Raw genomic sequence first — 12330 nt, 5'->3', positions numbered from 1 at the left:
TTGCAAAGAGAAGTCCTGGCTCCACAGAGATGGAGAGAGGAGGGGGAAGAGCAGTCATGGCTGATCATATGAGTCCTGCTGTGGCCTGGGTTGAGCAGCCGTGAAGGCCTCTGGGAAACCGAAGCTCTCTGACCGTTGTGAAGAGGGTGGGATTGCAGGGCTCAGGGAAGGTGGTAGCCCCTCGGAGAGTTGACTTTCCAGAGCAAGTTGCACTGTGTTTTCTGGGTTCTGATAAAACTATTGAAGGGTGAGCCCTGGCCAGGCAAGCAAAAGTTGATGGGATCGCACGCCACGACCCCTGGAGTGGAGCCCTTTATTCAAGAATCCAAAATCCCTCTGCAGCATTCCCAGTCAGTGTCCCTCTAGTGTCTGCCAGACCCTTAGGGTGCTGCACTCCCCACCCACGGGGCAGCTCACACCACATCCAGACATCTCCAACCACTAGGTCCCTCTTCAGAACCAGACAGCCCACTCTGTCTCTGCAACTTCCACCCACAGAAAAGGCCAGTGGCTCTTCCCACTCACACAGGCCCCCTAAACCTTTTCTTCCGTAACATCGATTGTCCCTGGATGGCCAATTTCTCCTAAGTCATGGTTTCGGACCCCTTGTCATCCTGGCCTTTCTCCTCTGGTGAGTTCCACCACTTTCAAAGCTGACCATGATGCTGACCCACATCTCAGCCCTTCCTTCTCCATTTGGAACATACTTCTACCCCCACCCACCCATGCCATCCTGTTGGAACAGGCCAGGGCCCAGTCTGGGAAACCCTCATAGACTCAGCACCCATGGGCCTTCATGGTGCTAACTGTCCCTCCAGCCACACATGATACACAAGTTCCCTCCAGCTCCTGAGTGCTGGAGTCAGCCTGGGTGACCCTCATGGTTATTAATGCCACCATCATGGTCCACCTGGCTTGCAGTGTCCACACGCAGTGATTCTTCTATCTCCTTCTCAGCCAGGGACAGCCAGGCTCCAGGTCCTCTCCAGGGTCCTGGGAGTCTTTCTGTTTAGGTCCCTCTGCCACCAGCCCAGCCTAGTTTCTGGCTCATCTCCGAAGCCTCATCACCTCTACCCTTATTCCTATCCTTGAGATACAGAAGCTGCCCCTCATTGTCCTGTGCATCCTTGTTGAATGACACAACACGCCAAACACAGTAATGTGTGTTGGACCCATCTTCTCAGAACAGATCTCCCTGTTGAAGTCTTTCCTTCCTTCCCCAGGTCTCTCATAATCATGAACCAGCAAAACTCCTTAAGGTTCATTCAGAGGATGTTACTCCCTGGATCCACAATCTGCAATGGCTCCCTGTGGCTTATCAGCTAGACTTGGTTACTTTCTCCTTCTAGACTCCCCTCACTTCTTAATTGCTTTTAAGACACACACACACACACACCACATCACCCCATCCAGTAGGAACTCTACCTCTAGCCAGTTTTTTCTTGCAGTCAAATGTCCATCAATCAAATGTCAGCTGTCATAATCTTTAGCTGACTGTGTTCACTAAGTCCTGGAGACATTTGCATTTGAATAGCCCCCCTCCTCAGAACAAAAGCCTTCAAGGGGACAATAGTGGAGCTATACATTAAACTGGCAACTACAGAAGCAGCTGGTCCTCTGGAGTGAGGGTCCTGCCGCATGTAAGAGTGGGAACAGTCACGGCTGGGCTTTGCAGACAAAGGCCCCTGGGTTCATGCCCATCCCCCTTCAGATCCAAAGGTTTCAGATCAGCCCCCTTATTCTGATCCCCAGAGCCCTTTGCTGGAAGGTTTCTTTCTTTCCACAGATGCAGCAGCCTCTTGGAGACCCCAGGGAGACCCACTGCCTTGGCCTCAGGCAACCCCAGCAAGCCATCGTTTCTCTGGAGTAAATTACTCAGAAGAGCCCCTGGCCGCGGCTGTCCTGCCTCTAAATCATGTTACAAATGGATGTCTCCAAGCAGAAGTCTGGTCAAAACAGAGTCTTAATTATAATAAAGTGTCACACTAGGCAATGTTAATAACGATGAAAATAGCAATTAAGTGTGTGAAGAAGGGCAAGCGTCTTCCCAAAAGGTGGGGCCAGACACTGCTTAGCACATTAGCAAGAGAGCTGATGGAAGGGCTCCCCTGGCCGCAGGAGCAGACACAGTCAGCCAGTCCCTCTCAGAAAACAGGAAGGGAGGCTGGGGCGGGGGGAGGGGCAGGACGGCATCACAGATGTCCCCTCCTGAGACACCATCAGTGCCCCTTAGTTTCATGAAGAGTGTATGAGAGACACCACCCTCCCTCCTGTCCTTCCTTGATCAGTCTGGCTGCTTTGTCCCTGGATGCACTCAGGGACAACCACTGGAGACGCCCTTGCTGGTACTGGGCTGAGAGGTGGGAGGAGGGAGGAAGGACACAGGCCCCTGTGGGAAGAAGCAGGCCAGTCCATGAGGAAACCAACAGGACCCAAAAGCATAGAGGCCACACCTGCAATGGGCCTGGAGTCAGATGCAGAAATCCATCAGATTTCCAAGAACATCAAAAGAGTTTCATCTTCAAGCTGAAACCGTTGCATGCAGATGCCTAATGGTGGCTATAGTTGCCATGTGTCGTTTTGACCAATTTGATGGTGCGGGTGGACTTCCACCTGTTCTACAATATTGACAGAAATGTCTTACACTGTGGGTGAGCTTCTTTTTGTATGTGTTTGTTGGGGGGGTGCCTTCCTTTTCTTGTTTGGGCACCAGGTGGAGAGGCTTCAGGGTAGAGAGGCTGATAGGAAGAAATGGCTCACAGTTAATCCTGCCTGCCACAGGAAGAGGCTGCTTCAGAAAGCAGTGGGAACCCTAAAAGCAGAGTCCCTCTGAAGCAGGATGTCACCAACGGAGGGCATCTGATGAGGTCTGCATGAGGCTCTGCTATTTTATTTGCCCCTGAGGTTCCAAGGGATAGTCCAGATCATGGACTATAGTTCTGCAAAGGCCCATGCTCAGCAGGAGAGAACACTTCTCAAAGGGACAAAGCAACAGTTTGCATCAATCTTTCAGAAACTTCAACTCACCCTTGTTGGCCCTGGACCCACCCCCCATCCCCATCACTGTGAATGCTCCAGTCCCTCCTTTCACTTTCAGGAAAAAAAAAATGTCATCAGAGCAGGCAAGTGTATTTTAGCAAGACAGGAGTCAGGTGTCTGATGAATGCTTACAAAAGGAACCCATATGTTTAAATTAAAGATTAATTTCAGACATGTGAAATTGATGTCTTCTACATAAAAAATTCAGATATCGGTAGTTTTATACAGTTCAACATAATATATCAGCACGTATGAATGCAAACACATAGAATGAGAACTGGAAGAGTCAATCCAGCCTTGAAGAGCGGTCACCCCGGGAGGAGTGTGGGATTGGAAGGGAGGGGAGGCAAAGAGAGCTTTTATCTGTGCTCTAATTGGGTGTGTTTGAGTAGCTAATAATAAGAATGCATTGAGGATGGCTATGGAGAGGATACTGACCAGCTAGCTGTTCATCTGCACTATGAAAGAAGGCCTTGGAAGAAAATATATTAAAAGCTGAAACGAGCAAGCAGGACTAGGAAGGGTCCAGAAGCTCTGGCTGGGTCAGATGAGAGCTCTTGGAAGTGAAGACAATGGCATGGCAGACTGAGCCAGGGGGAGCTCTTTCCAGATGCACACCCAGCTCTGAATGGACTCGCTTTCCCAAGCCTCACATACCCTCCTGGCTCCACAGCATTCTGTTCTTTGATGGCTGTCCCCCATCTATCCCTCCTCATACCACCAGGGCCCTGATCTGGACCCTCTTTTTTCAGCTGTGCCACCATGGAGTCCCCTCAGGGGATCTGCTCAGTGAGAACCCCAGCTTTTGACTTGTCACCGCAGAGCATCCTGGGCCCTGACCAAGGTGGCCTTGCATCCCTAGGATGGGGCAGTGCAGGAGCTGGTTCTGCCCACACTCCAGGCCCACCCCATGCCTGGCTTTCCAAGGTGGCTCAGCTGGGTTCCCAGCATGCCCAGGCCCAACCAGGATGTCTCCAGACCTTTATTAAACAGGCATTGGTCACCACTTGCTTTGGATCCACGATGTCCACCAGGGGCTCCTTCATGGCAACGTCCCGGATACAGGTCATGTCAAAGCCATAGACGTTCTCCCACCCTGTGGGAACAGAGCGAGATGTCAAGGCAGGCTGCAGGACCCCCGAAGCTCACGTGGTCTCCTCAGTGCTAGAGCACAGCATGCTTTAGAAGGTGGGGGCAGCCCACGTCCCAGCATCAAATGGAGTGAGCACTGCTTACCTGCATGAGGAGCTTGGCAATGTACCAGTTTTCTCATTTTTATCTCTAGAAAAGGCAGGGCCCACTTTATAATTCGGTCAACTAGAGTTCAGAGAGGCTGGGAAACTAATTTCTCCAAGTTCACACAGGTAGAATAGAGCTAGGCTAAAACCAGAACCCAAATTACTCTTCCTGGTGTCTACTTTTGTGTCCCCCTGCTAAGCCAGCAGAGTGTCCTATGAAGTCCCTCATCTGCCAGCGGCTTTCCTATTTCTGTGCTCAAGCTGTTCTCTTCTCCAAAAGACCCCTCTCTCGCCTTTCTCCCAGCCCCACCCAGTGACCCATTAATGCAGCCTAAGGAAGCATGGGGTCTTCAAGTGAAAGAGACTAGATGTGAATCCCAGCACTGTCACGGACAAGTCAGGCCCTGTGCAGACTCCCCAACCCTCCACTGAGTGCGTCCAAGAGAGCCTTTCTGTCTCCACAGGCCATGAAGCACTAAGGATCCATCCCATAAGGAATGGCCCGCAGGTGGGGTACAAACCATCCCAGCCTTGTTCGCTGGCCTTGTTCTTCAGACTACTTACTCATAAGATGCTTCTTTCAGAGGGAGAAAGATTTGGGGTCTCAGAGTTGGTGAGTAAATGAAAGTAAATCACATGGCTCAAGGTCATCAATGATGGTCATAACTGCTACCACTGGTTAATCACCTTCATTGAACCTACCCAGCAACTCCTTGAGAATATCTCTGCACTAGAGATAAGAAATTTGCGGCTGGGAGAATTTGGCATCTGGCTCACACAAAAAATCTGACCCCTGTCACTCGTTGGGGAAATCATGAAGGTAGGCATGGAGCCAAACTTGTCCCCCTAAACCTTGAGCAGCAGAGACCCAACTGAGTCCGCAACAGCTGTGTCACGTTCTCGCCCCACCCTGCAGAGAGGCTGATTCCTGGGCAGCTGAATCTCATTTATCTGTTTATTCAGCCGAGTTTATAAATGCCTTGAAGTAGAAGTGCTTTACTCTAAAGTCTTATGAAGTTTAATTTTTTTAGAGCATTCATTAGGGGGAAAAAAAGTTCCGTGGGGAACCCATGGCTCTGTGGGTGTGAGCAGAGTGGGTGGGTGAGGGGTGGGATGAGAGCGGTCAATGAAAGACTTTCTGCTTTGACTCAGATTCTTTCCTAAGGTACATAAAGACCTTTCTCAGCGGGAAAAGAAAGCAGGACAAGTAATCGTCTCCCAGAGGGTGAGCACTTGTGAAATTCCAGCTTGAGGATAAGATGCCAGTCAAATCCCATTCAATCACCCAAGGTTGGTGCCAGACTCCCACTTGAAACCTACATTATGGAGAGGAAGCTGCCCGGTTGGCAATAGGACAGGCTACAGAGAAGTCCCCCTCCCAGAACCTGGAAATAGCCATTCATTCTCTCCCCAGATGAAAACGCATACTAAAACACACTGCTTTCAGTTTAAACTCTCCCTTAAGAGACCAGCAGCCACGCCCCTGCTCTGTCTCTCCTGGATCCCACCATGACGTTAGCGTTCAATGGAAGTGTTGGGCAAATCCTGAGGGTTGCTGAGGGTTGTTGGGCTTTGGAGTTCAAATCTGAGTTCTGCCATCTATTTGCTATGTCATCTTGAGCAAGAATGTGGCAGTTTCTTTCTGTGGCAGTTTCTTTCTCTTTAAAATAGAGGTGAGGAACCCATTTCCAGAAAAAAAAAAAAATCTCCTGAAGATCTCCTGGGTTGTGCCTTATGTCAGCAGTTCCAACTGAAGAGTATTCCTAAGAGAGTCTTCAAATACTCCAGGGACAGGGGTGCTTTAAGCGAATCCATTTCCAGCTCTTCCATTTCCATATGTACTCTTTCCTGAAATTGATTGGTCTAAGGTGTCTACAGCTGAGATGTGAATCAGTTCTTGTTTCTCATATTTCTTTTCCCTGTCCATGTCATCCACCCATATCTTACTACGTCATCCCTCATAACGCTTAAAAAAAAGACTCCAAATAAAGGTACAATTTGAAAAATAAATAGATAAAATAGAGATGATGATGGTGATGATGATGACGATGATGATGATGATGATGATGGCGGCTGCCATCAGGGTCATTGTGAGGATTAAATGTGATAGCAGTTGTAAAGTGCATAAGATAGTGCTCAACACATAGAACTTGATACACAGCAGACATTATCATCTTTTGGTTTGTGCTCTGGCTTTGCTGCCTTCTGAGCTGTATGACACTGGGTTTATTTGTAAAATGAGAAATTTGATTTCATCTGGAACACAGTCTCAAATGAAGACTCCTGGGCCCATACAGGTCTGCTGTATCAATAGAAAATTAAAAGACATGTAGAAAAGGGGGAAAGACAATATGAAAAGAAAAAAGAGTCATTGGACCAGATTCAGACATAACTCACATGTTGGAATTACCCACAGAGACTTTAAAGTAATTATAATAAGTATGTTCAAATATCCAGTGAAAAGGTTGACAACACGCATGGATAGATGGAGAATTTTACCAGTGAAATGGAAACAACTTTTGAAGTCAATGAAATGCTAGAAAACCAAAATCACAGGAAGCTGGATTTTTAAAATAAAATCTATATAGGCAATTCCAACCAGAGTTTGGAAATCTTTGGAGTGTATGATCTTTAAAGTCTTTTTTCAAGTCCTGAAATGATGAACTTCATGACACTTTCTCCAGCTACTCCTGACCATGGGCCTCTCCTTCTGTATCCTTAGCACCTAGTCACAGCCCTTGGCATGGTACAGGTCTGCAAGCAACATAGTGCTTTTCACGGTGCAATCCATTCCCCAACATTTAATGATATACCCCTTTGCAATGCCTGGTGTTTTCGTTACCTTTCTAGGGCTTAACTGATGTCTTATCTCCCAGCTAGACTGCCCCACTTCCAGCTCTTCAGGAAACAGATTAGCCAGGGTAGACATTTTTTCTCCTTTCTGTTGACTGTTCACTCCCACTAGGCTCTTTTACCGGAAGCAGAGCAGGGATGGGATATGTTTCAAATCAAATGCATTAACTTTTTTATTGCAATTATGCATTATCTGTTGAATGAAGGAATGTGAAGTAATGGCTACTGGCCACCAAGAAATATTGTTAACTATCTAGGTATTAAAAAGTAACATCAGAGGAACCTGTGAATCTTTGTTTATGGATTAAAATTAGCTCCTGAAAAAAACTGCACTGTGGTGTAATGAACATAACTACAGCAAACAACAAAGTCCACAACTACTGATTCAAAACCCCATTCTAATAGCCTGATAAAGGAAAAGCCTCTTTTCTGAGCATAAATATTATTCATCTGTCTCTACTGTTCTTTTACCCACAATGTCTAGCATGAATGGAAAATTATAAGACACATGAAAAAGTAACTATACTAATTATGATAAAAGATCTAGAAAAAGGTAGACAACATTCATGAACATACATAGATTTTCATCACTGAGATGGAAATAATTTTCTTAAAGCCTATGGAAATGCTAGATCAAATTCACAATATCAGAGAGGAAGAATTATTTTAATTAGCTCATTAGCAGAATGGATACATCAGAGGCAATAATCAACAAACTAGAAATCAGGTCAAAAAAAGGACAAACTTAAATACAATGAGAAAAGAATTAAAAAATAAACAAAGCATCCAAGAGCTATGGTACAACAACAAACAATACCTAACATATCTTTAATGGGAGTTTCTGATCAAGAAGAGAAAGAGATCAGACAGGAAAACACACACACACACACACACACACACCCAAGTATTGTGTAAGACCCCAATTAGGATAATACAAAGAAAAATACCCAGGTAACTCTATGTGAAACTGCTTAAAATCAAAATATATAGGGAAATAATTTTTTTACAAAGCCAGAGAAACAGAAATATGGAACAAATTTAACTTCTTATTGGAGTGAGCCATAGCTACATCCTCTCTCCATTTGTTGGCTCCAGAGGTCTGAGTTTCTCTGCTGGGGCTAATGGCACTGCCTGAGAATGATGTCAGAGAAAACCAGCAGGGCCTTCTAGGCACTAATGCAATTTCTCCTCTATTCACAAGGGAAGATGTTCAGAATATTGGTATGCATCTTAGGCTCTCACTATCAACTCCTTGCATAAAAGCGGGTGGACCCAAGAATAGCACTCTAAGTGTTGGGAGTAGAAATAAAGGAGAAACCCAGGGATAGCCACTAGCCCTCCAAGAGGAGTTGCCCTTCCACCCTTCAACTGAGGGTGAGCTGCTTCTGCACAAAGTCTCCCTCTCAGTCTTCTCATCATTGAGAAAGCTGGTGCCCATCTCTCCAAATCTCAGTGGCTCTAGAGAGTCATGTGTTGGGAATAAAACTGAATAGACAACCCACCATGTTCCCTTCCAACTTGGAGATTCTATAAATGTCTTCTATAGTAGGATTTTTTTCCACTGCTCCTCTCTCAGAGATAAGCACTATACCGTGCACATCGCTCTGATGCCTTACTTTTTTTTTTTTAATTCTTTTATCCAACAAACTATGTGTATGCCAATCATTCATCTCTGTCTTTCTATGGGTTCTCTATGGGTGGTGAACGAATCAAGGGCAGATTCTGCATTTCACTCGTTCTTGTGTTCCCCCTGTTGCATGTGGTTGAGAAAGGAAAGGGGAGGGATCGAGGGGAGGGGAGAGAAAGGAAGGAAAAGGAGAGAAGAGGAAAATAAAGGATGTCTTTCCCCTAACAGTTTACTTTCTGAAGGGGCTGGGCACATCTCATCCTCCTGCCCCACTTTAAGATTTTTCCTTGACAGCTGGTTCTTGAGCCAATTAAAATTTGCTTATAATTGTTCCCTTAGCAACCAGCAGCCTTTATGCTATTCTTTTGATTTAGAACTCAGAGTAACTAAAACCTCCTTTTATCTGAAAGACATTTCTAATGTGTTTGCTTCCATGACAAAATAAAAAAAGATATTTTAAAAATTTCAATAGAAAAACTTAACAATATTTTAAATAAATTTTAAGTGGCATGTGTGTGTGTGTGTGTGTGTGTGTGTGTATACGTGCATGCACGTTTGTTATTCTGGCTTTTTGTTGTTTTGTTTTCTTGGCAAAGACTTCAGAGCAAACACTCCATAAGAATAAAATGGGAGCTGAGTTTTAGACTTTGCTCTTTTCCAAAAGTTAGGACAATGCATTGGAAATCAAAGGAATAAATCACGAGATGCTCAGTCCCAGGCTAGCACCTGAGTAGCAGCTCCTATCCCCTCAGCTCCTCTCTGGACCCCCAATCCTTTTCTGCCCGTGGCTGGCTCATTGCTGTCTACATCCTCCAGACTCCAAGCACAATCCAGTTGGAAGGGAAGAAGGGATGAGATCTGTTTGTTTTGGAAACCACGAGGAAACTTCTTTAGAAGGTGTTCCCAGGGCTGGAGCTCACTAAAGATTTAAGTGGAGACGAGAACACAGAACGCACCTGAACGTTCCCCTCAAAACGCCGCTCAGTACAATTACGCTACGAGAGCTCCGAAACGCAGCTCCAGGGCAATGCATGTCCTATTTATACACACATTTGATCAATGTTCACTGTTGAGTTGTTTCTGTAATCTTCCCTGGGAAGGCATCTGCCCTAGATTCCAAGCCACGAGGGGCCAGCGGGCTTGGCAGAGCCCTGAGCGGAAAGGGGCGTAGCCTTAGCTTCAGAGACGAGACCTGGTCTAGTCCGCCCGTACAGCACCGTGAACCGCTGCGCCCTTAACACATGTCACCTCACTGACTCCCTGTGACAAGTCACTGGCTTTGATGATACTATCTTCAACTGAGGCTCAAAGGTGTTAGGTCATTTGCTCAAGATTACCCAGTCAGGAAACGGCAAAGCCCAGAGTTGAAACTCAGGGCTGGCAGACTTCAAAGCATTTAACCTAAGGTACCCAACCCCTTGCTTGCTCTCATTTGGAGATTTTTCTCCTTCCCTCTTTAGGTCAGATATTAGAAATCATACTAGATCAGCCAGAAACAGAACTCTGAGTGGGTTTCCAGGGCCTGGAGACTCAAACAACTGTCCCAGTCCCAACTTCTCCTGAAGTTGGCTCTGAACATCATGCTTTGATTTTGCAACTCCAGAAAAGTGTGCAAATACACACACACCACACACACACACACACATACACCCTAGCACAGTCCAGTGGAGGCCTCACTGGTGGCACTAAAGATTAGATGACAATTGTTGGAATAAAGGGGCAACAATTTGGTGACTCTTGGCCTCTGGGGGCAGGAGGCCTGGGTTCACCTAATCAGCATGCGAAGCCCTCTGCAGTGATCTTGTCAAGCAGGGCCTGTCCACACCATCACGGCAGGATGGACTGATTCTCCTGGATAGTTCAGAGCTTCCGTCCCTTGCTCCAATTATTTTTTTGTGTGCTTGCTTGTTTGATTCTTTGCTCTTTCCTTATGTCTGAATCTGGTTGAGGAGATGCAGCTGTGTCTAACCTCACAAACACACACAGTAAGATTTCTCCCCAGACTAGGCCTGCATTGCTGAGAAATGTTTTCTTTTAAAGGTAATAGAATAAAATAGTTCTTTTCCTTTCCAGACCAGATAAAATATTAGTGTTTTTTGTTTCATTTGTTTGTTTTACTTAAATTTTTTCTAAGAGAACCATTGTGTGTGTGAGTGTGTGTGTGTGTGTGTGTGTGTGTGTGTGTGTGTGTAAGAGAGAGAGAGACTGAGAATTGAACCTAGGGGTGCTCTACCACTGAGCTACATCCCCAGCCCTTTTATTTTGAGCCCGGGTCTTGCTAAATTGCCCAGGCTGCTGTCCCCCTGCCTGGGCCTCCCAGTTTGCTGGACGTACAGGAATGAGCCACTGTGCCCAGCAGCGTGGCTCCTTTTCAGCTGGTGAGGCATTATGAATACACATATAATGTGAGCCTCCCGAACACGCACACGCAGAGACCTACACATACACGCACACATAAACACACCATCTGTTCAACGGTTCAAAGCAAAGTCTCCCCTCCTGCCCACCCTACTGCTATCCAACCTCTGAAAGAACCTCAGGGAAGAATACCTCCTTACCTAATGTGAAGAGGAATCGAAATTATTTTGACACATTTGAGTGGCCGGAAGGCAGATGCACCATGATTGGCCTGGCTGGGGACCTGCCCCCGCTGACCCCTGGGATGGCCTTTAGGATGACTGAGCCCTGCTCTCTGCAATTATTTTCTTATTCGCTTTGCATTCCTTCTCTCACATCAGGACATTTCTCTTTTACCAGCCATATCGCTTATTTTCTTTCTTAAACTTCCCTCTTTTGGGATTGGAGAGAAACACAGAGAAGAATCCAGAAAGGGTCACAGACAAACTCTACCACGGGGACAGCGGCAGTGACCGGTCGCCTCAGGCCCCCTGAAGTGGCTCCCACCCCCAGTGTGCAACAGAAGTTCCAGGCAGAATGAAAAGGTGACTTACAGTGGATTTTGAAGTCCTTGTACTGTCTGTCTTCAATCGCTACCACGTACAAAGCTGCCCGGTCTGGAAACATAAGCCCTCCAGGTTTCTGTTGATGAATGGTGGGGAAATGGGTCTCGTAATCTATTCACCTGACAAAGACATCACATTTTGAACTGCACATAGAGTCACCAGACAAGCATCCCCTCGCCAGCATTTCTCATTCAAGGGACTGTTGCCTCGTCCAGGGTCAGGGCTGGGACAGCAATGCTCAATGTTTATTTTGGAGCAAGGAGAAGTCGGGGGACAAATGCAGAGTCGAGGGCACTTCAAAGCCAAGGTAAGCAACATGTTTGCTCACTGGCAGTTATGTGAGTCCCAAGGGCTGTGGCCCAGGACAGACTTTTCTCTTGAGGGCAGGGAATGGGCGTCTATTATCGGGAGGCCTCCGTTAGTCCTCAAGACGTGCATTCTGACGGTTGCCTGTGGGACCGGGTGAGCCTCCCATCCCTTAAAGCAGATATGCTTTACAGAGAGCGGCCTGGGAGAGCTCTCTCTGAAGTCCTCGTATTCTCCCTAGGCTGTAGGCCATGGGGACAGCAGCGAAACAGCCAGCAGAACAATGCAGGGACAGCATGTGAGA

At 46.7% G+C, this 12330-nt stretch overlaps 1 protein-coding gene across 1 annotated transcript in view; it reads right to left on the bottom strand.

Moving 5' to 3' along the window:
- Prmt8 (protein arginine methyltransferase 8) overlaps window positions 1-12330 on the bottom strand; it is an 86258-nt gene that overhangs the window by 11764 nt on the left and 62164 nt on the right. Inside the window, exons 6-7 of the mRNA XM_076852552.1 lie at window positions 11709-11796; window positions 4020-4135 (exon numbers count right to left, since the gene is read on the bottom strand). Of these exons, the coding sequence (XP_076708667.1) occupies window positions 4020-4135; window positions 11709-11796 (204 nt within the window). The remainder of the gene's footprint in view (window positions 1-4019; window positions 4136-11708; window positions 11797-12330) is intronic.

The sequence above is a fragment of the Callospermophilus lateralis genome, chromosome 4 (genome assembly GCF_048772815.1).
Source record: "Callospermophilus lateralis isolate mCalLat2 chromosome 4, mCalLat2.hap1, whole genome shotgun sequence".
Classification (NCBI taxonomy): domain Eukaryota; kingdom Metazoa; phylum Chordata; class Mammalia; order Rodentia; family Sciuridae; genus Callospermophilus; species Callospermophilus lateralis.
This window is presented reverse-complemented; position numbering and strand designations above follow the sequence as displayed.